Source organism: Micropterus dolomieu, linkage group LG06, assembly GCF_021292245.1.
Source record: "Micropterus dolomieu isolate WLL.071019.BEF.003 ecotype Adirondacks linkage group LG06, ASM2129224v1, whole genome shotgun sequence".
Classification (NCBI taxonomy): Eukaryota; Metazoa; Chordata; class Actinopteri; order Centrarchiformes; family Centrarchidae; genus Micropterus; species Micropterus dolomieu.
In genome coordinates this window covers 7,921,031-7,945,884 of record NC_060155.1, presented here as the reverse complement: position 1 = coordinate 7,945,884, position 24,854 = coordinate 7,921,031, and the positions used below count along the sequence as shown (strand labels likewise).

The following is a 24,854-nucleotide window of genomic DNA, read 5'->3' as shown; positions in this document are numbered from 1 at the left end:
TCCAGCTGCCAAGAGAAAGCCACATCTCCATACTGAGTGGTCTGGTATTAGCCTACTTTCTCTTTGTTGGCAGACGCCACGTTACCTGCTGTTGTCAGAATCGATTAGTCTAAGCAGCTGAACCAAAGAAGCACCAAGAATAGCCTCCGCTGATCTTATTACCGGTACCTTACTGCACTGCTATCAAAGCAAATACTCCACTGAGCAACATCAGAGTTACGGTGATACAACGCCTCATAGACAAAAGTCTGAATTCTATAGCTACAGTAGCAACATAGGACTGCAAATACCATCAGTACCTCACACTGCATATATTCAAGTGATTTAATCTGAAATGTCTGAACAAATTGAAAACAATATAAATTGGAAGTGTGTCTGTAAATCCATACTAGCTAAGGAGAGATGACTTTCCATGGTGCAGAGTCACCAAAATGTAAACAAATAAAAGCTAAAAATTGGGCTCAAGTGAATCCAATAGCAATGACTCTATGGTAACATTATACTTCCTGTTAACATTACCCAAAGCAGGATTGGAGCTGTAGTCCCAAAACTTAAAACATAGTCAGCAAAATCGGAAAACCAAGTGGCAAAATATATGAAATGTATGTACTTTCTGTTAATTTACACTGACATTCCCATCTATCCACTAAATCACCCATTGTCCATTTCATCTGCAACTATTCCACCAGAATTAAGCTGTAAATAAGTAAATAGGTTTTAAAAAATAACATGTATGTAGAGTTGCACAGATAGTCTGTGCATTGTTCCACAAAGCAGTGGTTTTGAAAGGGCTATCAGGAAGCTGCTTTCTGACTGATGGAATGAATTCACTGCAGCGACACGGCTGACCAGGCCGATTGATCTGACATAGCATCACGTTAACTGGGATTTCCACTTGTTTATATGCAGGTAGTCAAGAGGCCACAACACTGACTAGCATCTCATTGTAGGCTGGAGATTCATAATGTGGAAACAGCATAGCCACCAACATTTGTGAGAATCACGTCCACCACAGTTATCATTTTCACTACTTTTCTGATGACTGCCACAACTCACTCTCAATACTCTCTGATGCTCCCATCGTTCATTCACCACTAGGCCCTGCTCATCTGCTGAGAATACAGCTTTGTGCACGTGAAAGCAAATGTTTCCCCATGACCTGCAACAGCCTCGTATTCAAAAAGCATCTCCGTTATTGTCCTCTCACCTCTTTGGTCCTCTCCAGCTCGTTGTGCAGCGCCTGTTTGGAGATCTCCACCTCGATGATCTTTTGTCGAAGCAGCTCGTTCTCATCCTCGGCTCTGCTGCGTTTGTCCTCCACGCTCTCCAGCTCGTTGTGCAAACGCACCGACACATCTTTGGCCACCTGGGATCACAGTGACAGACATGTTCAAGAACAAACAGTTCAAACAGATAACACAAAATGGGTATATTCATAACACACACAATACACCGATTAATTGATAATAAAAATAATCCTTAGTTGCAACCCTAATTTGCAAATTAATGATTCACTTAATGTTCCCAGGGTTTTCCCAGCACTGAAAAGGTGCTCTGGGTCACTGCTTTAAGAAACCTCTAACCCAGAGAATGTATTTCATTAGTCTTTAATGAGAGCTTTAGTGTATTTAAGATTCTGTATTAAAGATTTGCCAGGTTGAAGTGATGAATCAGTCAAATCTCACAACACTGAATGAAAACACAAAGACACAAACATACATACAGACACTGACACACTCTCACAGACCTTCAGGTCCTGTTCCAGACTACGGAGCAGCTCTCCGTCCACATGGCCGGTCTGTGCGACCCGCAGGCTCTTCTGCTCGGCCTTTCGCAGGCGGTACTGCAGGATGCGGCAGTTCTTGTTGGAGCGGTCCAGTTCCCTCCGCAGCTCCTGCAGCTGGTAGACCTCCTCCTCCAGGTAGCTGTCTCGTATCTCCTCCATCTCCGCCCGCAGCTCGTCCACTTCATCCTGAGAGACACACACACAGGAATACAGGGCCAGGCTGAAATTTGGCTTCAAAACCACTTCCACACCACCACAACAATCAATAATGTGCTATTTCCAAGTTTTCTTTTTTCATACCAGTGAAGGTTGGCAGTCAGTAATACACTTTGTTGACTCTCATGTTATAATGTTTTAATGTTTTCATTCTGCTTTGCAAATAAGTATTTTTAGGTTTTCTGTGTATAAAGGTAATAGCTTGGCTTTATGTTTTAAGGAAATATATATCTTTAAATGCTATCATTGTGAAAGACGTACCATCCACTTTTGTCAAAACAATACTCTTGTTGGTACACAAGAATAAAATCTCCTAAATCTCTATTTATGAGGCAGTAATAAAGGACTTCTGGTCTTTACCACCTTTAGTAGCCCATTTATGGTGCCATGTTTATCAACTATAAGTTGTGGACACACGAATAATAGGCCAATACTGATATTGAAGTGGTAAAAAAAAATCAATAAAAGGACAGAAAGTTCTTTGTAAGATATTTCAGCTCCTCCTGTCAGTTTCCATTTATGTCTGTGTGTCTTCATACTTGAATATTACTCATTAGAAAGACATATTTGAGGTTGGCACTAAATGATAGCTAGTGGAGTGTCCAAAATGTTCAGCTTCTGGGGAGTATGAATGTGGCAATCTGCTCGTTAGATTTTAATATTTCATCTGCAGATGCAACAAAACCATCCAGCCAGAATTAAACCGGGGACATTGCGATTTATGTATAAGGTGAGTGCATGTCTTAAACCCTTGGCCACCAGGACATAACTTTCATTTCTTATGTGAATTAAATTTAAACAGGAAAATAAAGATTCTACTCTGCTTCACAAAAAGCTAACGTGGTTGACAGTGTGCTCAAACATGGACATACACATTTTCAGTGACAGCAGAGGGACAATGTAAGGTGCTTACATTTTTCTAACTCAACAACATAACTTGAAAGATTACATCTAATTTCTCGTAATGCAAGTAGCGCCGATGACGTCACAGACTGGCTCAAAACGTCTTATCTCTTGGATGGGATGTATTCATATTCTTATCAACATGAAACATCCCGGCCTTGGATACACAGAAAAAGGAGAAAGAATTCTCTGTAGCACTACGATAGTTTGTTTGGTAACCCTGAGGGTATTCGCTCCATCCTGAGGAATCAGTTTGCTCAGTAGATTTCCCCTGGGATGGATTTTCAAAAGGTTTGACTGGCACCTGATGAAAAGACAACTGGGTTCTGAAGGAAGGTATGGAAGAGTGTGTCAATTAATGAAAACTAAATCTATCCTCGTTTGGAAAAACACAGAGCCCATTGTTATCCTAGGAGGGCCCTGGAGGAAGGAGATAATGACCTCGCGCAGGGTCGGCCCAATCGATGGCCAGGTTAAAAGAAGCTGAGCCAGAGGCAGAACAGCATCCTGGGAGCAGATTTATGACTGGTGTTCATGGAGAGTGTGCATGCCCAGTCATCACCAGTAGTTAGTCATCTCTTTATAGGTGTTAGGTGTGGATATCTGTACTGAGCAGCTGCTGAAATTAATTAGAAAATGTATCCTTTATATTTACTTCATTCACAGCAGGACATAAGACTGAAGCTAATAATTGTTTTCAGTATTGACTTGTCTGATGAAAAAAAGTGCTCATTACAATTTCTCACGCCCCCAAGATGACGTCTTCACAGGTTTTCTTTAACCGTACCAACAGTCTGAAACTGAAAAATAATCAATTAGCTTTCAAATGTGACAAATAAAAGCAGCAAACATCTGAGAAGCGGGTAGCAAATGTTTTACATTTTTGCTTGAACAATGAATGAAAATTGATTAACCTATCATCAGAATAGTTTGCTGTTAATTTTCTGTCGATGGAACAATCGATAAATGGACAGCTCTAATCATAGCAGCTCTAAGAAGAATTGTTAGTTGCAGCTCTCACTCTGTAATCAGTGTCTTGGTGTTATCCTGGTAGTGCAATTATGTAGACACAATAACACAGGTTGAAATCCCCGTCATGACTGCATCTTTTCGTTAGCTCTTCTCTTCATACAAGAAGCAAAAATACAGAGAGGCATCAAAGTAAAATAAACGTGATGGACATGCTTTTCCATGAGCAGCAGTGTTGGCAGTGGTGGGGACTCCCAGCCACAACAGAGGGGGGAGGGGGTTAGTAGAAGAGTTCACCTAAGAGTCCCAGCTGGCAGACTGACAGCCAGGCAGGAGGGTGTTTGAACGAACTCCACACACATGGGACATCTGACTGTTATCAAGTCCTGTGGGATAAAGCCATTACTGCCGAGCCAGTAAAGCTGATTAACTCTCGTGTTTCCACGGAGCCAGAGAGAGACCCAGACATGCGTGACCAAGTTTGAAATAATACTCAGAGTGACATGCAAAGAAACCTGCCTTCCATCTAAAAATAAATAAATAAATTACCTGGAAGATTGTTTGCCGCATTATCTGTTTGCCTCCCCTCCCCAACTTATGGGGATAGCCTACTTAAAGAAGGGGGGAGGTGGATGCTGCATGAAACCTTCAAGCAGGAAATTAATGCAAAATACATGAAAGGCTGGCAAACAAAACCCTGATTAAAAAACTACTGAGCATCACTGAGGACAATCCATCTCTCTGTGTGTCTAGAGTGGGGACAAAATGAAATTTGATGACTTGATAGCAACTATAACTTATAAAAAACTTAAAAGTCTAAGGATGCACCAAAATAAAGCTATTATCAATAAAACTCCAATCAATAAAAGGTCAAATCCGCAGGGAAACCCGGAAGGTTGAAGAGATGACATGATGGATGGAGAGGAGGACAGAGCGACTTCATGAGGATGACAGCTGGGCATTAAAAGAAAAGTGTTTAGATTATAATTATTTATACATTTAAATTATGCTTTCAATTTATGAGCAGGAAGTTGCCTTAAGGACACAAACGCAAAAAGAGGGGTGATGGCAGGGATCGAACCCCTGAGCGTCCTGTAAAGAGACAGTTTGGGGTCCCCTTTGGGAATCAGAGATTATAGAGATTAAAAGATCCAGCAAAAAAGGTGGTGTATTTGTGTATTTGTGCGTGTGTATAAAGCATTTGCAAGAAATCAGCATCGCCATACCTTGAGGTAGTCGTTTTCAGATCTCAAATCTTCCACTTCCCTCAGCAGGTCCTCCTCAGTCACATCCTTGGTGCCTGGCAGTCTGAATTGTGCGCCGGATGAAGGTTTCTCCTGCTTGTGTTTCTCTCCGTGCTCCCCGAGAGCGGTCTGAGCCTGAGACATGCTTCCCTTGGCGGCGGAAGCCTCGGTTGTGCGCAACGGAGCAGCGGCCGCTCCCGCCGCTTCTGCCCGCAGCGGATTATCGGCGCCCAGCTGATCCCGGTCACTGGAGCCGGTACCGGATTCGGCGTCGCTACTAGCGGCCGCCGCCAGCCTCTGCTCGTCCGACAGCGGCTCGGACGGACAGTCTGACAGGTCTGAGCTGCTGTCGGTCTGGCTGACCCGGCCGAGAGGCGCTCCGGTAGGTACCCGGATCGGGGATCCATGGCTGGGAGGGCCAGGGGACCCGGAGGCTAGTTTCCCCTTCTTGCTTTTGGAGAGGATCGGGCTGCTGGTGCTGTCCGGTTTGATGCTCGCGGCTTTGGGCTCGGTTGCTGCATGCTGGGGCGCCTTTGTGGTCTTTTTGGCCACAGAAGACTTGGTATTACTTTTTGCCGTGCCTGGTTTTTCTTTCGCCCCGGTTGTGTTGCGCCTGGAGCTGCGGTTCGGATGGCCCAGGGTTAGTGTGGCGGACTGCTGCTGCTTGTTGAGTTTGGGGGATTTTGGTACGATGGAAGATGGTTTGGTGGAGCGGGAGTGCACATCCTTAAGGAAAGGTCTGGCCGGGGAAGGCGCTCGGTTCAGTCTCTTCTTCTCCAAGTGGTGGTTCTGCGGTTTGGTGTCGCTGCCAGAGCCATTGGAGCTCTCCATTATACACCGACACCGGCAGCAGCAGGGCGATGAAGGAAACGATCAATCCACAACACCGCGGAAAATCTCTGACATTCGACACCAGGAAAACAGCCAGGTTTCTCTACCTTCTTCCTTGTCGGGTTGGGGATGCGCATCCTGCGTTGTGCCGTGTCTTACTCCATCTCGTCTGCATTCACCAGGTTGTCATTGTAGTCCCCTCTGCCTGTAGCCCCCTTGGAGGAAACGCTACAATAAAAACGGGATTACTGGGACGGGTGGGATGACAGACGGGTTGCATCTGCAGACAGGGCTCGTGAGTCTCAAGTTGAAAATAAAGGAGGGAGTCGGAGTCACATTAGCCCTCTTCTTCTTATGCAGATCGGGTCTTAATCCCACGGTTACGTCGGGCTGTGAGTGCTGGGCCGCCGTGCCTCGTTCCCCTTCCCACTCCTTCCTATCTGACATGCAAGATCTGCAATCGCTGCGGTGCGAGGCTCGACGCCCGTGATTTTCTGCGGGGCGCATGCGCTGATGCCTCACAACCACCCAAACACACCCCTTGTTTTCTCTGGGACCGGGTCTGACAGGCACTGGTGCGCATGCCCTAATGACCGACACGCATACAGTATGGAGTATTGAACGCCTTCACATGAGCTGCAAAGATGGACTCAGGAGATCCCAATACTCACCTCTTCCTGTGGAATCTGATGCTTAGTGCAATGGTTTTATCCCCAAGACCCCGATCTACAATTTCCTATCTGTAGCTTACTGTAAATAAAGAAAAAGCAACTCTTCTACAGCATAATTTTATGACTTGAACCTCTGCAGTGAGCAAATAATCATTTTGGTGTTCCTGAAATCCTCTCATGGACCCCTGGGGCATCAGAGAATCTCTTTGGAAAGACACAGTCACACAGTAAAATGAAGACCAAGACCATAATCTGGTAATAAATATAGATATCTTTAATTGCATTTCATTAGTTCAAGAATGCCACAAGTTATAAATACCACAAATCCGCTTTAAACATGCCAAAACTTCAAAGACGTATAACGGGTTTAATACAAAGTACAGTCTTCCATCTTAAAGAATACACATTTCAAATAAAGTTTTTAAATTTAAAACACTGAGTAGTAGTAAGGCTTGGCTATTAAAACAAAGACCACAGGGTTAGTGCGAAATGCTAAAAATCGAGGGGGGAGGGGTTAAAAAAAATCAAAAGAAGTTCATCATTTCAAAACACAAGTAATAAAGTTGCAGATAATCTGTGTGTGCGCAGGTCGTTTGCTGGCTGATGATCTTACTGCAACATGTGCTTGGATGTCAGTGACTGTTAAGTTAGCAAAAGGTCTCACGTTTTTTTGTTTTGGTATGAAACTATTCATCTGTTAGAATACATGTGCCATTTCAAGTCCACAAAAGCTTGACCTTAACATAAAACTTCAAACAAAAGATCAAATTAACCGACAGTCAGTTTAAGTCATTTTAAATCAGGTCTTTTGACTGGGCTCGTCTTTCCTCACTCACAGACTTTTACCACATTCAACATATAAAAACAAAACAAAGACTCAAAGTGCTACATTAGCCTATTGCATTAATTTACCAAATAAGACGGAAGAATTAAATGATTATTCATGTCTATGAACACAGGAGGGCTTAACATGCATAGCCTAGTATTTCTGAAAACGTGCGAGTAATGGGATATAACTGCCAAATCATAAATTAAAAACAGCGGACCTCCTCTAAAAAAAACCTAATGTTCCCTTCAAGCAAGAGTTTTATAAAGAGGTTTATTTATTATAAAACCTTATCAAATCTGCAATAAAAGCCTGTCAAACTGAGCAGTTATGAGCCGATCAAAGTTTCCTGAGCCATTCAAATACTAAACATACCTTCCTGCACTTTTCACCCCAAAAAGGGGACACTCAAACATTCTTCTCTTAGCAGTTTCTGAATTCAGAGGACAAACATCAAAAAACAAAAGACTTGGCAATATTAGTAACAAAACCTAAACAAAGGCTTGAACCACATGTGTGTACTCACTACTTAATGTCTCTAGTTCCTCTAAAAAGCCAGCACCACACCTGTGAAAACACCAATCTCTCAAAGACTACATTACCCATCTGCCCTTGCATCTTGTCCCACTTCAACAGGGTGAGGCAACATTGATCTTCACTAACGCTAAACTACAAGCCGTGTGCTTTCTTTTTCTGCATGTCAGTTTAACAAGGTAAGATGGATTGTAGTGCAAACTATTACAATTTATACATGTGTGAAACGAGCCGTTCCAGCCACTTTATTACCTCAAAGCAAAGGAATACAAACAGATATGATCGCCGCCACACAACCACCTACTGCTGGCCACAAAGACCAGCACCTTGTCCAGTCATTATAGCAACACACAATATTTACATCATGTGCTTTTGTTTACCTCAAGTCAACTGATCACTTGGTAATAAAACCTATTAATAAGAATATAAAACTACTGTACCTACATCCAGAATTTAAACTAAGCTGAAGTGATGTGAGATACTGTTATCCCTTTTCTGTAAGATAGATGATGCAGAAATAACATACCAGCGGAGGCAACTCAGACAATTCCAATCTTAGTGTACAGTATGTGTGATGACTTTTTTTTTGTTCTTCAGAAAACAGGAAAAGAAAAAGCTGAAAGGGCCTCAATAATCCCCCTCCTTATATATGTGCAACTGCTACCAGAGGGCTCTCTACCTCGAAGGCACCTGCGGGGCACAGCTAGCCTATCGGTCCGAGGAATGAGGTAGTCTGGGTCAAGTGTAGACAGAATGGTGGTAAGAAGTGGGTGGTTCACCAGGCCTAAACGTTAGTGTAGTACGTGTCATAGTGTACAGTTACAGAACAGGAGAAGAAACAGGGGAAGATAATACTGGTTGGTGAAAGAGTCCATGCAGTCACAAAAGTCAAAACTGCTGCTGTTTGCTGTCCCCTGGTGGCCAGATTGGTACTCTGTGTGTGTTTGTGTGTGTGTGTGTGTGTGTGGGGGGGGGTTGAGGGACCACTCTGACCCTCAGCAACAGCGCATGCGGGGAGGCGGCAACTCCGGAGGCACTTCCGGTTCAGGCTGCAGAGACAGGACGCTGTTGGAAAGCTCGTTGTTGGGAACTTCCAGAGGCATCTGTTGCGTCAGAACAAAGGACACGTCAGAAAACACAGTTAATGCATTTCATATTTGGGCGGCTTAACTTAACATCCACAGTGACTTATCGAGTGCAACAGCTGAATCATTTGTAGAAAAGAAAGATAACAGGGAACCATGCTTTAAGGAGCACAAGAATCACAGCGTCCTGATAATATTTCCTGCCACTTTATAACGTTTGTGAATCAGGGAAATGCTCTGAAGATGAGAATTCCGAAAGGAAAGAGGGAGAACAGGGTGTTTTTAACTAAGTTCATAATCTAGGCAGAACAAGAGCCACAAAGGAATGTGCTTCCAATTCATTTGAATGTAAAATAGGGAAAACATACTCATTTCCTGCCCCGCCTGCTTTTGACCGCACATCGCAAGTAAATGTCAGCTGGTGTAATTCAGTACATACTACACTGTTAACAAAAGCCCCACCAATCAACCAGTCAGCCAATATTATCAGCTGATATTAGCTTATCACAATCTATCACATAATCTTCTTACTTCTATTGATGTATAGCAAATATTTGTACATTTGTTAACTGTGTTTTATTTCTTCATTGTTTTTCACCTACCTCCTGCATTTTTATTTAAAAGTTTTGTATGTCTTGTAACTGTGATTGTATTTTTATTTTTTATTTTATGTAAATCACTGCTACTGCACCACTAGAATTTCCCCTCAGAGAGTAAGTAAGTATCTATCTATCTATCCATTTATCCTGCAGCACAGAAATGCCAAATATGTTTGCAGTAATTTAGAAACAGTGTCACCGTTACAGAGTTTGTCCACTAGGAAGAAGGGCTGGGCGATAAAACGATAGCAATAATTATTGCATTATAATTTTCCTCAATATAAAATCTAAAACATGTTCAATAAATGTTTGATTTAATTCATTTGAATCACGAATGAATCAGCACTCATATTTGTCTATTTCGTTTGGGGGGAAAAGACTAAAAGATACTTTCTGTCATGTTCTCACCATAAAGAAAAGTTTAAAACCACAATGAACCATCTGGTTCAAGAGCAAATCTCAGCCTTTAAACTTGAAAGAAATAATGGTTTCACATTTATCGTGATAAGTATCAATATCGAATGATACTACATTTTTTATTGTAATAACATTTTTTCCGTATCACCCAGCCCTACTAGGAAGCACTTTACAGTTTATTTTATACAGTCTTGGTGAGGCTTCACTGACAACATCCCAACCTTGCTAAGGATGTCATCCACAAGCTTCAGGAAGATCTCGTCGACGTTGAAATTATCCTTGGCACTCGCTTCGCAGAAGCGCATTCCACTTATCCGAGAAGCAAACTGCAGAGAGAAAAATTAGCTCAATGTCAGCAAAGAACGATTTAATAATTCCATATGACCAGAAATTATGCTGAACAATGCAGAACAAACTCCCTCAACTACTGGAAAATTCATGAAAAAGTCTCCTCTCTAGATTTAATGGAATTGTTTTAATAAGCCTGCTGCCATGCTACACATAACGCCAGTTTCTGGAGGAGGGCATCAGTGTTATCAGTGAGTCTATCTGCCCTACATTAATGAGGATATTTTTTTATCTCCCTGCTCTCGTTTGTGACTAAACTTTCAAGATGTTCTGCTCATAATATATATGAATAAATATATTGTTTGTACTGCTGCATCTCTTTTAAAATACTTTGATATGTTCAGTTTATAGAAACTAAAAGATGTGGTTTGTTGATATTATGACAACCCACCCTCTCTCCCTGCTGTCTGGAGATGATACGATCAGCCTCACAGTCCAGCTTGTTCCCGACCAGGAGAAGCTCTGCTTCCTCTGAGGCGTACTGACACAAAACAGAAAGCAGAGTGGAAGTCAAACCAGATCACTGCGATGGTATCTGTCCCACACACTGTCACCATGAAAACTGGTTCTATACGACAGAAATTAAATAGGAAATTAAAAGTGAGCTTGTTGTTCTAAACCCAGAAATGTTCTTACACATGGGTTTTCAACAACTTTATGCTGTGTGATCTGGCAATAATACAACTCGCTGATTGGGAACTTCACTCTGGTGAATACACCTATGAAGCTACAGTAAAAGGGCTACAAGGACACAATTTGCTTCCATTCTATGTGATGCTAAGGTGGGACCTGCAATGAATACTGAATATTAATGTCAACACGGGGGTATAGCTGGGTTAGCAACATTATTGGATAAAAGTGTTGTGTTAACCTTACTGCCAGACGCATAAAAAAATCCAAGGAATTGTTCTGTCACTGCACAAGAGAAAAGGGTGGACTTGCAACAAACTTTCTGACATGTCTGGCATAATAATAGTAGAACAAAAGAACATACAAAAGGCACGTTTCATTTGAGACCCTTAAGAAACATTTAACTGCCCACAGGATTTCAGCAATCTGACAACGTGTTTACCTTGTCTATCATTTTCATCCATTTGGGCAGGTCATCAAACGTCTCCTGCTTTGTGATGTCATACACTAGCACTATTCCCTTGGCACTTCTGTAGTAGGCTGAGGTGATGCTGTTGAATCTCTCCTGGCCAGCAGTGTCCCTGGATGCAATTGATGAAACTCCATATAATTAAAAGTCTGTGCAGTCAGTCCAGGGTCACCAGGACTTTTCAGCTGATTGATTATCTGATTATCATTCATTAAAGATGACTATGAGGAAGAATCCGTTTTTTTGGCAAGCTGTAAACAATTCAATGTCATTCATCTATAATAACAATATATTTAAAGAATTACATTTTTTTTTTAAGTTAGTGTGTGCATCATTCATTTCATAACACTGAATTACTCTTTGTCCACAATATCATCTGGTATCTAGCTATAAAATATTTGTATAGCTGTATGTTATTTTGCTTAGCAACAAAATAGCCATCTACAATTTGAGGGAACATAACATCCCAAGTACTGCTGGAAAATAAATGTTAACACTTTACTTTAACCCCCCTTATTATATTATTTATAAGCAGCATAAAAACATTTAATTAATGGTTTATAAAAGTACTATAATGTAGTTGTACACAGACATGAAGCAGAAGTGTTTATTGATGCATTTGTCAACTACTATAATAATAATAATAATAATAATAATAATAATAATAATAATAATAACTAATAATGTAAAATATGCCTTCAGAGGAGAGGTTATAATTGTTAAAATACTGCACGTTGATAAAGAGTTAAAAATGTCCTCATATCAGCTTACAACTATAATTTAGTGTGTTATAAACTGTTCATTATGTTTATATACTAGTTTTAAAGCAAATGCAGCTTTTATAGGTCAGTCAATAAGCAGACACTTGAAATTACATGTATTCAACCAAACTGATTATTATGCATTTTGGAAATTAGCTCTTGATTTTAAAAATATAAAAGGCATGTGTGGATTCATTTTAGGTTATGTTATGATTCAGCTGATCATATGAGTGTGGGTTGGCAGCATGAGAAGCGGTCTGAGCTCCACTCACAGTGCAGTGTTACTGTACCTTCAGCCACAGATAGTCTCCCCATGTGAGTCACAGTCAGGCTTATGAGCAGAAGAGCGGACAGAGACACAGCAGCACAATGGCAGGGTTAGGTAAGGCCGGGCGCTGCAATGATGGAGCTTGATGTGAGCAGTTCAACATGAGAGACGAGACACAGTGAGGACGGCCATCCTGAACGGACAGGTCGTGGACGGGCAGAGGAACGGGGATAAAACAGGGAGCGGTAAAAGAGAGGATGTGAGGTGGAGGTGGGAGCATGGGTGGGGTGTTAGTGAACAGGACAGATGCGTTTAATGAAATAAGCGATGGGAGTTCCCACATTTTAGCCCCACAAAATAACTGCAGTCATGTACTCAGTAAGTGCAAAAGCTTTCCTAACTGTAAGTTGTGGCGTGTTACTCAGTTTTTCAATTACTGGAAAGAAACACTAGATGCTTTCAAAACGTAATTAAGGCCTAGTTAAAGTCACAAGACACAAGCAGAGGCATAACATACTCCCCGTCACTAGTAGTCTATTTGAGCAGTAATACTGGTGGTTCAAGACGCTCTGAATCTCTGCCCACATCTCTGATATTTACAATTCAAATAGTATATTAACAGAATGAAGTCAAACAAAAAGGCAGCTCAGTGTGATTATCAAGCTACAATAACGCTGCATGTCTCCAGTGACCAGTTGCTACAACAGCTGAATATTCACAGACATTTTAAAGTATCAAAGTATCACTAACTGATAGATGAGTGTATTGTGACAAAAGGTGTCTTCTTATTAGTGTTATAACATACTGCTTTCAAAGTAACTGATAATAAAGAGAAATCAAATGTACAGGGTGTTTACGCAAATTTTGATCTATGGTAATAAATTCTGCAGGGTGGTTGGTCAAAAATGGGGTTGGCTTCCATGTACAGTACTACAGAGTAGTTTCCAAAAATATTAGTCAAATTTGGGTGTACACTTATACATGTGGTGCTGGTGATCTCCCTCTAATAACTCCTCCAGCAAGGAGCTTCATCAGGAGGCCATATTGCATACAGAGAACCTGTCCTGACAAACAAGCAGCAGTTGCTAGTCCAACGACAAGAGCCCTCACTGACGTCCCACTCGCAAATGCCACTAATAACGGCAGTGACTGAAAAGTGCTACTAAGTCGCAAGTGCTACTGACGGTGCGTGAACGAGGTTTCCGCGATGCAAGTCATAAATACAAATTAGGGGAAAATACTAAACGTAAAAGGTAACAACAATAGTACCTGAAGTAACCAATAATAATGTGACAGACTGCATCGTGTTGAGTATGATCACGTGCTGTTCGACATGGAGTTAAAAGTTATATTTCCACTGAAGCCACAGGTTTTTAATATGGGACTTTCGATAAAAAAAATCTCATGGCATGTTTTGGCAATCCAAAACATGCAGTGGTGAAATCTTATTTGCACATGCATTACCCTACCGCACAAAGCTGAGACGCACCCAGTAAGCCACCAGAGGTTTTTGTTAGAGCAGCCTGCAGAAGGGTTTACAGCACAGACACAGGAAACGCACCGTGCAGAGGAGTAAAGGAACTGGAAACGTCTGTCCAGTTACTCACCATATCTGTAGTCTGATCTTCTTCCCTCTCAGCTCCACTGTCTTGATTTTGAAGTCAACTCCTATGAGGGGAATCAGAAACACACATGTGGACACGTTCAGGTACCAGCATTTTCCGTGCTGGTTTGGCTTTACGTAGGTGTAATTTCAGTTAGTTAGTTGGTTGTTTGGTTTTAGAACAAGCTGCATGAAAAAACTGACTTCCCTTCTTTGCATTGACAGGGTTATTTGTGTTTGAATTATATCTTTATTTAACGGTAGGTTTCCTTGGATGATAGCTGCAAAACAATGAGTAAAGCCGTTCTATCTGTTATACTTTTAAAAGCTGAGCACGATTGTAGCAATCTTCTATGATAACAGGAAAATTATGAGATCAGAAAACATTTTCAGACTTGAGTGACTATCAAACTGTTCCCACTGTGGTCTCTGTGATCAGAGAAAAACAATATTAGTGAGGAGCTGTGTCACAGGAATGACAGGGCACAAAATGGAGCTGTACCATAGCAGCTGCTTGTGTGTGACTATTTTGGGATTGGACACTATGACGGACTGTTGTAATGGTCACTGGACTGTTTACCCAATTCCACATATATATAGTGTTTGAAGTATTTTAAATACCCATGGCAGAGAATTGTGTCACAAGATACTTTTAACATAAGACCAGTGATCACCCAGTTAAAGTGATTGTTTCTTTATGGAGATATATAGCATGTTCCTTCGTGTAGAAATATGAAAAATGTCTGTTCAGCCACTGAGTTTGAAATCGACAAGGCAAGATTACCTTATGCCTTCAACTAAATAAACAAAAGAGGCCCACCAGTAGGAAATTAGTTTAATTAATTAGTCGATTGCTGCAGATCCATGCTATCCAGGTAATAGGTTACCAAGCCTCTTCCTTTCTGTGTTGGGCAATAAAATCCCTGTCGCAACAACGACCCAAGAGTTGTAGCTAGTTTCTTCCTAGCAACAGAGTCTAAAAGCTATGACTGTTTCGTTAGCTACAACAGTGCTGTTGATACAGTTAGCTTCAGTTAGCTAGTTAGAGCCAGTAGTGTAACCTCTGTTCAGTCCCACTGCACAGTAGGGCAGGAGACATGATGTTTATAACGTCCAGTCCATGGTAGTTTAAGTATCTTTGCTCCAGTAAGTAGACAGAGCCCTGCTAAATGCTGTCAATAAAAAGTTGACAAAAACAAGTCCCGTAAACGCCTCCTGTCCTCACCTACGGTCGACTTGCAAGCTTCGCAGAAAGTGTCGTCGGTAAATCTCTCCATGATGCTCGTTTTACCAACACCACGGGAGCCAATAATGATAATTTGAAGTTTGAAATCAGCGGGTCTCGGAGGCATCTTCCTGCGGCGCGACTGAGCCCCCAAAGCGGGGGACGAGTTCGCGGAGCCCCCGCCGCCACCGGCGGCCCTCCGCGGCACGTCATATCTCAGATCCATCAGTAATTCCACATTTGTGATTACAAGATAACAGACGAACGCGCCTAAACTGATATACAACCGAAACACTTAGCTACTTCCAACTTTCTTTTGTCTCTGTAGAAGTTTGGGAAAGTTTGTCACTCGCCGACAGTTGTTGTTGTCCAGCCATTAGAGACCAGAACCGCGATGACGTCATTAACCACACAACACCACGTTTCCGGTTCCGTCCCCCCCGCTATAACTTTTTTTTTTCTAAAACAAAGATTTGTCGTCCGCAGTGATTTTAAAACAAATGAGCTGGAAAGAGCTATCAAGCACATTAAGTGTGCTATTGTAAAACTCATCGCACCACTCCCCCTCCACCCTCCTCACTATACTTTCACTGTACAGATTAATCAGGTAGGTAGTTATTATTACTTATTTATATAAATTAAATTAACTTCAATAATAGACCACCCACAGATGTTTGGCCTTAAGTGCAGAGGCCATGTCCAGCTGAAGTCCACCCAAGCCCCAACTCAAATGATATATTCAACAGGTGCTTATAAACAACAACAACTACAACTACACACAACCTACTTAGAATTAATATGAAATTGGAGCACAGCTATTGCTTTACCTTAAGGAGGCAAAAAAATGAGCTGCTGGGGCTCTTTTAACCTGCTGTTCATCCCATTCTGTGCAATATGTGCAGTGTTTCTGAGCTGGAATACCTGACCCCAGGGGTTTGTGGTGTGGTTCTTTTGTGGTCATTTATTTAGGACTATACAGCATGTAAGGATAAAACTGAAATACTAATGTTTTTAAAAGAAGATTTTGACACAGGGACTCACTTCTTGACAGGTTCAAACCAAACTCAGGACATTAAGGCCCTTCTCATGTCAGTTGCTTTTAGTGCTGTAAATCCCCAAACAAATATTATCGATCAAATTATTTTAAACCACTTGACAAGTGGACAAGCATAATTTTGTCTCAATAGTACAATAATTAAGTTTGACAAAGTACGTTTTATTTATAGACCCTAAAATCACAAATCACTGTTATTTACAAAGGCGCAGACTCCCACTGCATTGCACTGCAGCCGGTGTATTTTGTCCCTAGCGGCACCCGTAGTCTGCGACACGGATGACGCTGTGGCCGAGAGGAGTTCCTGTTAATCCAAACATCGACGGAACAACATCCATCGCAGTTTATCGATAACAGATTCGCCATACCTCGTCGAGTTAGTTAACAGCATGGCTGCTCAGAAGATAAACGAAGCTCATGAGCACATAGCGAAAGCTGAAAAATGGTGAGTTACGATAAAAAAAAATCTCTCTTCTTTCCTGTCAGTTTGTTTTGCTACTGCTGTGTTAGCTAGCTATAGAGGCCACTGTGGCATTTTCAACAGGGGTTATATGACATTCATGGACAGTATGTTTGGGTTGTCAGTTCATTATAGTCGCATTTAATAAATAAATAATAAATAAATGAGCCACAATTTTGTCTTGTGCCATAATTGTCCGCAGACTGCTCATGTAGCTGATTGTGCCTTGGCCGTTTATAATTTGCTCGTCATTATGTTTTTGTAGCTTAAAGACAAGTCTGACAAAGTGGAAGCCTGATTATGACAGTGCGGCATCAGAATACGCCAAAGCAGGTAACTTAAAATATATATTGTATCTTTATATGACGCAGTCCTTTAACACATACCACGTTTTAATGATAGCTAAGTGTTTGTGACCTGTTTTCAGCTGTGTGCTTCAAGAATGCGAAGCAGTATGATCAAGCAAAAGATGCTTATCTGAAGGAAGCTGAATATCACACAGAAAACAAGACGTATCCTCTCTATGTTCTGTCCAGAGTTGTATGACACGACACTGCTGTGTTTTGACCCTATTTTGTAATTTCCTTAACTTGTCCTACAGGCTATTCCATGCTGCAAAGTAAGTATCTTGTCTTACAACCCCAGCAATCAGTCAGTAGCAAATATTAAAACCCACATATTTTATTCAAGCTCTCGTCTCTATTCCTCAGGGCTATTGAACAGGCGGGCATGATGATGAAGGCGAGTACAGCCAAAGCGTAAACATTGTACTCCTTGACCGGTAGATTTAGGTAAAGTGTTTGTAACAGAGAGATAATTTTGCTGTTTTTGCACTGCAACAGGAACAAAAGAAGATGCCAGAGGCCATCCAGTACATAGAGAAAGCTTGCATGATGTACATGGAGAATGGGACTCCTGACACCGCTGCCATGGCTTTGGACCGGGCTGGAAAGTAAAAAAAAATCACTTATATTCCTGTTTGACCTTGTATTAAATTTAAATTCCTCAAATGCTAGGCGGTGCAATTGGTACAGACAGGATAGAGGTTACTTTTTGTACATTGTGCATAAGTGTGTATTTTATTTGCATATTCCGTTTTGAGAATTATTACAAATGTTGTTACCCATGTATTGCGTATTAATGTGTTTATTAATCAACTTAGAAGAGCCTTATTACTATCTGGCACAGTACCTTTCACTTTAAATTAAAATCCTGATACTAAAAGGAAATACTGATGCAATAGAAGTCTAGCTCAGGGACTAAAAAGGTGGACTTTTCATTCATCTAAAAAAACATTTCTGTCACTTTTTTCACAGACTGATAGAGCCAATAAACCTAGAGAAAGCTGTGGACCTGTATCAGAAGGCAGCTGGCGTGTTTGAGGTGAAGCTGAGCGTCCAACAAAAACTGAATGAATCATTCAACTGATCCTCATTCAGTGATGTTTATTTTTATTTTTTTTCTTCTCTCTTTTATACATCCATGTTTTCCTTCTGTAGAATGAGGACCGCCTGCGCCAGGCAGTTGAACTGCTGGGAAAAGCCTCCAGACTTCTGGTCAGGTTAAGAAGGTAAAGGAAATTAAGTTAAGTTGGAATTGTAGCCACAAGGTTAGTTGTAGCTGCCCCTTTGTGCTGTTTTAGTATTTGCTGGTGTAGAAAGTTATGAAGCAAGTTGAAAGAGAAGAAAACCCACTTGGAGCTCTCCCATAAATAAAGGTGTTAAAGCTGAGTTCATGTCATTGCCACTTGACTTGAAGAGGTTTCTATTCCTTTCAGTAATATCACCCTCACATGTTTGGATTCACCTGCAACCGTGACGAATGGACACAACAACCCTGAAGCTGTTTGTCTGTTTCTTTAAATAATATTAAACGACTGTACCTGCTCCTCCTCATTCCTCACTCAGGTTGGATGAAGCAGCAGTCGCTTTGCAGAAAGAGAAGAACATGTACAAAGAGATTGAGAACTTCCCCATGTGCTTCAAGGTGGGTTACTTTGTTGTTTTTTTGTGGTTAAATTCTCTCTGCACCTTAATCAAACTTGACAACGTACAATGTTGTCATCAGCAAGAGGACATGGCTCCAAGTCTTTTAGTTTGAAATGTCATCAAGGAAACAATAAGTCCTGTCGGGGACTGTTCTGGAGCTAACCCTGACCTCTGTCCTCCTAGGAATGGAAACTTATCAAAATAGAAGAAAACATATTATTTATTGAGTTCATATTAATCATACATGTTGGTCTGTGCTTTTCATTTTTTAGAAAACAACTGCTCAAGTGCTGATTCATCTTCACAGAGGGGACTTCGTAGCTGCTGATAAATGCGTCAGAGAAAGTTACAGGTGTGTTTTATCACGTTCTGTCATTTCTGCAATCTGTGGCCTCGTGTTCATGGTGTAACACTTAAACTGAGGACCATTACATGAAGTGCTGCTTGGCCTCCAACAGTCTGCCCGGCTACAGTGGAAGTGAAGATTGCGTTGCCATGGAGACGCTACTACAGGGCTACGACGAGCAGGACGAGGACCAGGTCTATCGTGTGTGCAACTCACCTTTACTGAAGTACATGGACAATGATGTGAGTACTGTTGACACATACAACGATATGTGGATAGATACACACATACTCTGCCTCTTATTTAGCTAACAGTATCTCAGCCTTCTGGCTTGAGTTTGACACTAAAGTTTGATGTGTTAGTTGACTTCTAGCCACAAGTAAACCTATTGTTTTTCATTTTTGAAGCAAACACTTGATTGTTTATTATTTACAGTGCAGAAACTGACAGAAATGCAGAAATCTCTCATGTAGAAAAAAAACAAGAAGTGTTCTAACTTCTGCAGAAAGTGTGTTCATACAGGAACCCCATCGATCATAGTTTAGAAGCTGATATAGAAAATACCTTTTCAGGGTCTTTCTAAATCTGAGCTCTGTCACATTTTATTCCCTGGTGCCTCACAGTACGCCAAGCTGGCCATTTCCCTGAGGGTACCTGGAGGAGGAGGAAAGAAGAAGAAGGCTGGTGCTGCTCCACAAGGCGGCGCTAGCGGGGCACCCGCTGCCGCAGAAGAGGACGATGATTATGAGGGAGGGCTGTGTTAGCCTTCAGTCTCCGGAGTGCCGACTCTACCCTTCTGCTGCTCCACCACTACACCCTCTGTGTAACAGTTATAAACCTTGACAAACCCTTTCAGCTCTGAAGCCAACACGTGCGGCTGACGTTTTTATTGTGCAAAACATAAGAAAAAGGCTGATTTAAAAATAAAACCCCACATACAGTAGGTGGAGAAGGAAGAGTCGACCGGAGTTTAAACAGCCTTTTAATTTGGGTTTCTTTGAGGTTGATTCTCGGTGTAATGCAAAATCTTCAATGTTCAGTAATATATGAGAGCCTGTTTATGTAAATGTTCTATTATTTCTTGTCTCAGTGGAGCTGTACATTTTTGCTGTTATTGTTTGTGAGTAGACTCTTACAATTGCTATAGACATATTAAAATCCGAAACACTCTCAATATATCTAATGGGCTGATCAATGTATAGGTGTGTATTTGTACAGAGTTAATTTATTCAGTATTCATGGCTCAGGCCTGTTAAATATTACTGGAACAATATGCAATCAATGCATGTTTGGAATAATGCAACGGTAAATCAATATCAAATCTATGAGTTTGTGAATATGAATGCTAAAAAAACAATTGGCACGGTTGTTTTCGGCATTAGCACTTATTCAAGTTATTAACTTTAAAGAACAGTAGCGTTCTTGATGGCGCTGTAGACTGTTTTCATTTGTCTACCTCGAGGTTCCACATAAAAAAATTTGTCATGGCTTTATTTCTAATTTCCACAGTACAATCCTCAAATTAAAGCGACTAAAACATGATAAAGGGACCATGCAGTGAGAGTTTTCTGTGCATTTTCCCCAGTCGATTGCCTTGTTAATGCTGAATTTGTGTATTTGTGATTTAGCTTATTGCTCCGTACCGTAAATGTGAGAAGCTCTCGATATCAGGACGAGATCATTTACATGCCAATTAAAATTATTCAGACAGCACATAACTAAAGATAATAAAGGGACTGTTTACATTTTTTATTTGTGCTGTTGCCCACTTCTTGTATATTCCTAAAAAGCATATCTTCAAACGTTGCACATGCATCAATAAACATTTCCATTGTGTGGCATTTTATGGTCTCTGTACATTTTCTTAAATGAATTAGTGGAAAGATTTTCTACAGCTGCAGACGTCTGCACCAAAATGGCCCCTGACAGTCATGTAATGACTGCTTCCTAAAACCTTTTTATCTTTGATGAAGCTAATGCTCTCTCCCAGTTAAGCGATATTTAATGCACATACATTCATGCTGCCGTTGTGATGCCCTCCCTTCCCAAATGACTGCATCTGTGCATTAGCAAGCTCAGAACTGGACACAAGTGTTGCCACTGGTGAAAATAAAAAGGCTAAACTGTTCCTTGTGTGGGTTATTAACTTAAGAAAGACTTCATTACATGTGGCATGTGAGCTGACATTGAAAAGTTTTGAGAGAAGGATCACACTCCTACTTTTGGCCCCTATTTATTGTATCACAATTAGGTGTTAGAAACCTAAAACTCACTCGTACAACATATGGATTCACAAAGTATGTGAAGTTAATGAGATGGAACCAAAGCGTATGCACAACAGATCCAAAAGCCCGAATTAAAAAAGACGAGTACTGCAATTGTCCTGTCAGTGCAATGCAACCTATTCTTAAACTTATATGTATAACATACCATAAACAGGTGCATATCAAAAATATTTAATATAGTCGAAAGGTTCATTGAAACTTTCATATGTTCTAGATTCATTACACATGAAGTGAAACATTTCAAGCGTTTTTTGTTTTATTCTTGATGATTACGGTTTACAGCTCATGGGTTGCATGGTGGTGCAGTGGTCAGCACTGTCACCTCACAGCAAGAAGGTCATGGGTTCGAACCCTCGTCATCCCTGGCCTTTCTGCGTGGAGTTGGATGGACTGGTGACCTGTCCAGGGTGTACCCTGCCTTTCACCCATTGTCAGCCCCCCGGGGTTGATGATGGATAGACATTGATTTAGTGTACCTCCAACACTCAGTATTTATGCGATTAGTCCACTACTAAGTTTTTTCTTACTTATATCCCCTTTTTATTCCATATATTTGTTTTTCCTAATGGTTTTCCTTCTATTGTTCTCCTTTATCACCCGCTGACACCACATATTAGGGTGCTGTCACATTGTATTATTGTTATGAAATGCAATAACAATATAAGAATGAAAGTGTTAGCAAATAAAAAGAGAGAGAAAACTGATGTTAAAATTTGTTTATGCATTGTATTAAATAAAATCCAAGGTAAGAAAGTAAGGTTGATACGGTAGGTGTGGTTAGTGGTGGCGGCCATCTTTAAACCAGAGGATCACAGGGTCAGTCAGCTGCAGCTGTTTTCAAAATCCTGTTGAAACACTCGTGAACCAACACATTGATTCTCCACAGGCAAACAGCAGCTGAAAGCAAAACTCAACACCTTTCCAGACGTTTTATTTGCAGATCTCTGAACCTCTATCATACCGCATTAGCCTTAGCATACAGGCAAAATTTCACATTTCATTCCACCCTGACCTGTCCCCTTAAACTTGTATGTACATGTAATGAAAATTAGTCATGACAATAATGAAGTTTTTCTATCATGCTACAATGTCCTCTAATGCATAGTTTGAACCTAAGGGCTTCGTGTTTCAGCCCTTCATGTGAGGAATCTTTTTTTAGTGTCTGCTTGTTTCTTGCTTGACAACTGAATGCACAGCCGTGGTTACTCAGTGTTCATCAGTATGAATGTTAAAAACAGCGAGAGGGTCACAAATGATGTGCAAGAGTCTGCCACCCAATGCACGTTTTCCTGATTCAGAAACAGCCCTCTGCTGGTCTCGACTCTAGCCAACCTGTAGCTGATTCAGAACACGGACGCTTGGCAATTAATCTCAATATCTGTGAGGGAAACAGTACACGGCGATCCATTTATTTATTTTTCAGACGGCCTTAAACTATTTCCCTGTCCATCTGAGCAATATCCACGTTAAATTTCATGCCATTTAAATAGTTTTCATCTTTTCTACAATCTCGTACTTTTAGATCCATCAAAGCCTACATATTGTAACATAAAACTCACACGATGAATATCTGTGAAAACTGCTCTTCCTGAGAAAGATATGTAGTTGAGAGTTCTTCTCATACAAACAAAATAAGGCAAGAAAAGATTTGTCTCTGGAGAGGCTCCCATGTGGCCTCTGACGTAAAAAAAAAAAAAACATAAGTGGTTCATGTATCTTGGTCAGAACTGGCCTCTTCCATCAGTCCACATCCTTCGAAAACTTGGAGAAAATGAGAGCTCAGTATTGCACAGTCCCACAATCCAAGTGTTCCAGTTTGAGAGAATATTAAATTGTGCTCATTATTGTGCACTTTATTTGATGGTGGGAAGCCCTTGAAGATTAATGTTGCATTCAGTTTAAGCTTCTCTTTATTGTGAAAATGTTGGATGCAGGCGTAACGAGCAATGAGGGCTCTTTTGCATTTCAGTTTACATTTTTCCGTCTCCGATGGAACGCCAGCTGCTGCTATTTTATCCACTCGATGCCAAACTGAGCCAGGTTTCATGAGAGAAATACAGCACCGGCAAATGTTTGTCCTCAATTGTATGTAATATGACTGCAATTATTGTTGCTTTTAATCGGTAAATAGTAGAAAATATCAGTTTATAACTGGAAAAAAAGTGTTTTAGTGTAAAGCTAACAATGTTTCACTGCCAGCAGAGCTCAGTTTAAGAGGACAGGGTTGGTCCTCAGCTGCTTTGTGCTCCCTCAGCAGGTGAATGGGCTGAAATAGCTGCTCACACCAACAGAGACAACCCAGTTATTCCGCATGAGCGTTCCCATCCAAAAACCTCCAACTCGCCTTCATTAGTTAAAGTCCCCTTTCTGAGTTTCACTGAGTTTTCTCTCGTGTCCACTTGATCATAGTCTCTGGCGAGCGGTAGAGGAAGATGAGTTTGGCGTACATGTCCTCCTCCAGGTCCAGCTCCCCCGTCTCTCGGACCAGGAAGATGTCTGTGCACAGCTTGAGGATGCGGTCCACGTTGGGCAGCTCCTCGAACATGATGGTGTGGGAGATCCCGCTGAAAAACTCGCGTACGAACTTGCCGATGACCAGAACCACAGAGGCATACAAGCCCATGATCCTAGACAAGAAAGAGAGAAAGGAAATCAGACAGCATATAGAGTCTGGATTTCTTAAAATTACTTCTTCTCTAGCTAGTAGATGGCATACAAAGGCTTGCAGGCATTGCTAGCAAGTGTTAAAGGAAATCTCCACCATCAGATACTCTTTGACTGCTCTTTATTATAGTTCTCAGCACATAACATAAGGTTATTCTGTGAAAAAAGTGTTACTATCTAGATTATTTTGTGCTCACTAAATCTTCCACATCTGCTTCCAGTTCATTTTATACCCCGATCACACTCAACAGTCCAACTTAATAACTGGTACTTTGTTTTTTCTCTGTGTCTATGTGGGATCATGAGGCACAATCTTCCCGCCACACCACGGTTTTAAACGTGGATGAAAACATCTGTAAAGTCATCACTCCTCATCGAACCCTTTTTTTTCAACTCTGCTGACCTTCAACTCATCTGCTTAGCAACTAGAGTCATGCTGGGTTGTCACTACATGTGGTTCACATGTGCTGAAAGAACAACAGGATAGAAAGTGTAAAAGTGCAAGAGGCTGATAATTGGGTTACAGATTCTTTGGTGAAGTCTGCATACAGGCCAATCTTTCCAAGAGTGGCTCCCAAACTTTTTAACTTGTGATCACTTAAAACTAAGCTTTGTGTACTTAAAATTGTTTTATTTCAATACTATGCAAGGCCTGAAGAGGAGGAAGAGGAA

At 41.1% G+C, this 24,854-nt stretch overlaps 4 protein-coding genes across 7 annotated transcripts in view; 1 reads left to right on the top strand and 3 right to left on the bottom strand.

Moving 5' to 3' along the window:
- LOC123972359 (microtubule cross-linking factor 1) overlaps nt 1–6,440 on the bottom strand; it is a 67,108-nt gene extending 60,668 nt beyond the window's left edge. For all 3 annotated transcript variants that reach the window (XM_046051824.1, XM_046051825.1, XM_046051826.1), the window contains exons 1-3: nt 5,101–6,440; nt 1,748–1,972; nt 1,208–1,366 (exon numbers count right to left, since the gene is read on the bottom strand). In XM_046051824.1, coding sequence (XP_045907780.1) covers nt 1,208–1,366; nt 1,748–1,972; nt 5,101–5,949 — 1,233 coding nt within the window. In that variant the 5' untranslated portion in view covers nt 5,950–6,440. The remainder of the gene's footprint in view (nt 1–1,207; nt 1,367–1,747; nt 1,973–5,100) is intronic.
- Nucleotides 6,441–6,873: 433 nt separating this feature from the next.
- On the bottom strand, nt 6,874–15,767 carry rab12 (RAB12, member RAS oncogene family). The gene is made up of 6 exons (XM_046052229.1): nt 15,386–15,767; nt 14,165–14,225; nt 11,502–11,640; nt 10,821–10,910; nt 10,303–10,407; nt 6,874–9,083 (listed from the first exon to the last, which is right to left on the bottom strand). The coding sequence occupies exons 1-6, from the start codon at nt 15,609–15,611 to the stop codon at nt 8,976–8,978; spliced, it is 729 nt and encodes a 242-aa protein (XP_045908185.1). The 5' UTR covers nt 15,612–15,767; the 3' UTR covers nt 6,874–8,975.
- A 945-nt stretch (nt 15,768–16,712) lies between these two features.
- napgb (N-ethylmaleimide-sensitive factor attachment protein, gamma b) lies at nt 16,713–21,074 on the top strand. Its single transcript, XM_046052226.1, has 12 exons — nt 16,713–16,884; nt 17,165–17,232; nt 17,327–17,411; nt 17,501–17,518; nt 17,610–17,640; nt 17,742–17,851; nt 18,216–18,282; nt 18,399–18,469; nt 18,807–18,885; nt 19,160–19,239; nt 19,346–19,475; nt 19,857–21,074. Exons 1-12 carry the CDS (start codon nt 16,829–16,831, stop codon nt 19,995–19,997), a joined length of 936 nt encoding a protein of 311 aa, XP_045908182.1. The 5' UTR covers nt 16,713–16,828; the 3' UTR covers nt 19,998–21,074.
- Nucleotides 21,075–22,433: 1,359 nt separating this feature from the next.
- The window catches only part of LOC123972657 (piezo-type mechanosensitive ion channel component 2), an 86,075-nt gene continuing 83,654 nt past the window's right edge, over nt 22,434–24,854 (bottom strand). For both annotated transcript variants that reach the window (XM_046052224.1, XM_046052225.1), the window contains one exon: nt 22,434–24,145. In XM_046052224.1, the coding sequence (XP_045908180.1) occupies nt 23,893–24,145 (253 nt within the window). In that variant the 3' untranslated portion in view covers nt 22,434–23,892. The remainder of the gene's footprint in view (nt 24,146–24,854) is intronic.